This window comes from Camellia sinensis, chromosome 8, assembly GCF_055761805.1.
Source record: "Camellia sinensis isolate YWXY chromosome 8, ASM5576180v1, whole genome shotgun sequence".
Classification (NCBI taxonomy): Eukaryota; Viridiplantae; Streptophyta; class Magnoliopsida; order Ericales; family Theaceae; genus Camellia; species Camellia sinensis.
This window is the reverse complement of record NC_138968.1, coordinates 33,007,198-33,011,592: the sequence shown is the minus strand read 5'-3', so window position 1 is coordinate 33,011,592 and position 4,395 is coordinate 33,007,198. Positions and strand designations below refer to the sequence as shown.

Here is a 4,395-nt window from a genome sequence, read left to right as displayed (position 1 = left end):
GGGGAAACGTGTACCTCGAGGATTACATTTTCACCACAGTCCCAAATCCATTAGAGATCATTAATATGCAAAGTGTTGACTTCGAAAATGATTTGTTATATGTTGAGACACCTGTTTGGATTATCGACCGAACATTTGTGGGTCATATACGGTCTATCCCCATTTTTGCGGTTCAGGTAGCATGGGTGTGTTTTGGCGTAATCCAGTTGGGGTGGAGTTCGAGCTTTTTATGCAGCACTGTTTCCCCTGGTTTTTCGGCCCATCTGACCCACCACTCTAGATTTGGCTAGTAGAAAATCTTTTGTATGCTAATCTTGGTATGTTCTAATCCCCTTTTTGTTGACTTTTGTTTTTGTTTACCACAAGGATGGGACACCAACATATTCTGACTAATGTAATATGAATTGTAAAATAAATGAATAAAAATGTGTAATGTTGACAGTTTATATAAATATAAAGTATACTACATGTTGTGCTATATATATACTGCATTGAAAATATAATACCTCGTTCATTACTTGTAGAATGGCTAATGGTAATGGGAGTGAGTCATCAGTTAGTGGTACGGAATCAATGGAAAGAGTAATGGAAAGAGCGGTTACTAGTTTTCTACAAACCTTGCAAGCTAACATCAACAATGGGACGTCGAGACAGCAAGAAGGGTCGGTTACCATAAAACAGTTCCAGGATCTGAAACCTACCACGTTTACCGGCAGCCCTGACCCAATGATAGCAGACGCTTGGGTTAAAGACATGGAAAAGATTTTTCGTGCCCTGCCTTGCACCGAGAGGCAAAAGGTAACTTTCTCCACTTTCACTTTCAAAGACAATGCACAGGAATGGTGGCTTCTCGCTCTGGCCAAAGAGGAGATTACGACTTGGCCAAGATTCTTGGAAGTATTCTACGAAAAATACTTTTCGGATTCATTATGGGAACAGAAGGCATCTGAATTCATACATCTTAAGCAAGGAACCATGACAGTGGTTGAATATGAGAGCAAGTTCACACAACTCGCTCGGTTTGCAACATACGTCATCCCCACCGAAACTCAAAAAGTAAGAAAATTCGAAGCAGGATTGGATGCTGGAATTAAAGACAGGCTTGAAGTCTTGAAATTGCTAACATATGCAGAAGTGGTAGACCGGGCATACATAGCAGAAAAGGGAATTAAAGCCTCACGTTCCGGAGAACCATGCTACAAGAAGCGATTCTGGGAAAGAGATAACAGAAGACCCGGTGTTGTACCTCAAAAAAAGGTGAACATGGGCACAACCAGCTCAGGCCACCACGGTCCTACCAACCCCCGAGGTGGCACTATTCCAACTTGCCCCACTTGTGGGAGGATTCATTGGGGACAATGCCATCGAGACACGGGAGCGTGTTTTAGATGCGGACAGTTTGGCCACTTGCTAAGGGATTGTCCAAAGATGGTTAATCCTACAGCCAGCCCCTCTGGCCCAATCAGGAGACCCGCAGGACCTGGAGGAGAAAAGAAGGACCAAAACCGCCAAGGTCGGGCTTTCGCCTTGGTACCTGGAAAACCAGAAATTACCGAAAATGTTGAATCAGGTACACTTTTTATCTATGGCCTTTCAACTCATGTCCTTATTGACTCTGGATCAACTCATTCTTTTGTTGCACCACACTTTGCTACCAAGTTGACATCACCACCCAAACCATTAGGATATGCATTGTCTGTGTCTTTTCCTTCTGGTAAGTCTGCCTGTAGTACTGATGTGTACAGATCTTGTGTTGTATTCCTAAAGGCAAAACCTTATATGTAGACTTGATTCCCCTCCATATTGAAAACTTTGATGTAATCTTAGGTATGGATTGGCTGGCTGCCAACCACCTCTATCGATTGTAAAGCCAAAAAGGTCTCCCTCAAATTACCAAACCAACCCGAAATTATCTTTGATGGGGCTGAAGTTTCTAACCCTACTTGTATCATATCCTCCATGGCGGCCCAACGACTTCTAAGAAAGGGTTGTGGTAGTTATATTTGTTATGTGATTGATATACAAAAAGAGGCTCCTACCGTTAATACAATTCCTATAGTTCGAGAATTCCCGAATGTCTTCCTTGAAGATCTACCCGGTATTCCCGTTGATCGAGAGATCGAATTTACCATTGAAACCCAACCTGGCACGCAGCCTATATCAAAAGCTCCTTACCGCATGTCGATGACAGAATTGAAAGAGCTGAAGACTCAACTCCAAGAACTCTTGGACAAAGGTTTCATTCGGCCTAGTACCTCACCCTGGGGAGCTCCGGTATTGTTCGTAAAGAAAAAGGATGGCACGATGAGATTATGCATCGATTACTGGGAGCTGAACAAGGTCACCATCAAGAATCAACATCCTCTGCCGCGAATCGATGACTTGTTCGATCAACTTCAGGGCGCACAAGTATTTTCCAAAATTGACTTACGTTTTGGCTATCATCAGCTAAAGGTTAAAACGAAAAGCATTGAAAAGACGGCCTTCCGAACCCGTTACGGGCACTACGAATTTCTCGTTATGCCTTTTGGCGTCACAAATGCCCCAGCAGCCTTCATGGACCTCATGAACAGAGTGTTCAAACCCTACCTTGATGAGTTCGTCATCGTCTTCATTGATGACATCCTCATATACTCCAAGTCACCAGAAGCCCACGAGCCGCACTTGTGAATGGTCCTACAAACACTACGTGATCATAAACTTTATGCCAAGTTAAAGAAATGCGAATTCTGGATCACTAGTATACACTTTCTCGGTCACGTCATTAATAAAGATGGCATCTCGGTTGACCCCCAAAAAGTTGCAGCAATCGTGGACTGGCCGCGACCTACTAATGTGTCAGAAATCTGAAGTTTCTTGGGTCTAGCCGGTTATTATCGACGCTTTGTACAAGATTTCTCAAAAATAGCATCGCCCTTGACCCAGCTAACTCAGAAGAACACACCCTTTGATGGACTGTTAAACAAGAGCGTTGTTTTCAAGAATTAAAAGGTCGACTTGTGTCAGCCCCTATACTAGCATTCCGTACCGGAGCAAATGGGTTCGTAATTTATAGTGATGCCTCATACAATGGGTTGGGTTGTGTTCTCATGAAAAACAGAAAGGTCATTGCTTATGCGTCACGACAATTGAAGACTCACGACAAGAACTACCCGACTCACGATTTGGAATTGACTGCGGTGATCTTTGCTCTCAAAATCTGGCGTCATTATTGTAGACACCCCATTTTTGACCGACCTTAAGACTCTGATGTCACCGATTGAGCGCTTGGTGATGTTGCATATCGTGCTCGTTCAGAGGTTTTAGAGTCTCGGCTGCGAGCCTTGCCTCCGGACTTCCGGACTCTTTCATGCTTTGCCTCGGTTTACGAACCAGGCTCTATTTTCTCTGTTTTCTCTTCCCGAAGGGAGGGAGAGGTCTCGTAGATCATCTCTCAGTGGCCGTAGGCTACGTTTCGTGGTCGTAGGCCATTTTGCCCGTTTGGAGTCCGGTTTCTGATTTTTCGGAGCTGTTGGCCGTGTGCCTCGGTTCGGGACCGCTTAACCACCTCCGTTTGCTCTGGTTTTACATACATCTTATTTGCTCCCTTTTGAGGGACACTGTGGCTCTAGAGACCAACTTCGTGGTCAAACACCACTTCCGGTGCCTAACAGTCAATTTTCGGGGCCTCGGGCTGCGCGTTTCGGCCCCCGAACCTTCATTTTGCATCGGTTTGGGTTCATTTTTGGCAGGGACCTCTGTTTCATTGTTAAGAAGGTCGTAGAAGGGTGGGAGGCCAGTAATTGTTCTGACAACCAGTTTTATTCCTCCATCGCCCTCCTTTGCCCGTTTTTCTCACTTGAAAGCCAATGTTGACCACCCTAAGGCCACTTTTTCCAGCCCTAAACCACATATTTGTGTTGTACACACCTGGGAGGCCACTAATATCACATGGCCGGCCAGTAATTGTGTGTGACCCTTTTGAACCCCTCATAAAAGTGGCCTTTTCTCTCTCCTGGTTCATTCTCTCCAGTTTTTGACCACATGGTTGTGTTGTGCACACATGAGAGGCCCTCTTTTTGGCATGGCCGGCCATCAATCTTCATTGACCCTTTTGACCCTTGGCCGACCGGCCATGGGGAAGGCCGACCGGCCACCTAAACCCTAGGAAACCAGCCGGCCTTGATCCTCTCTCCAGGTACATTACAGATATGTATTTTGTTCCCCCCCAGATTGTGTATTCGGGAGGCTGCACTTTTGGGGGGAAACTTGAATTCATTTCCCCCCCTTTTTTCCCCCCTCTTTTGCCTATATATCCAGGCCATTCCAGCAGCTTCAGGGGTTACAAAAATTTTCTCTAAGCCTCCCACATTGTATCTCTCTCTCTCTACACTCCAACCCTCAAAATCCCTCAAA

General features: G+C 45.2%; 1 protein-coding gene across 1 annotated transcript; it reads left to right on the top strand.

Annotated features, from left to right (window-relative positions):
* Positions 1-525: 525 nt before the first annotated feature.
* LOC145797672 (uncharacterized) lies at positions 526-1,785 on the top strand. Its single transcript, XM_082885075.1, has one exon. The coding sequence runs from the start codon at positions 526-528 to the stop codon at positions 1,783-1,785; it is 1,260 nt and encodes a 419-aa protein (XP_082741201.1).
* The last annotated feature ends 2,610 nt before the right edge of the window (positions 1,786-4,395 follow it).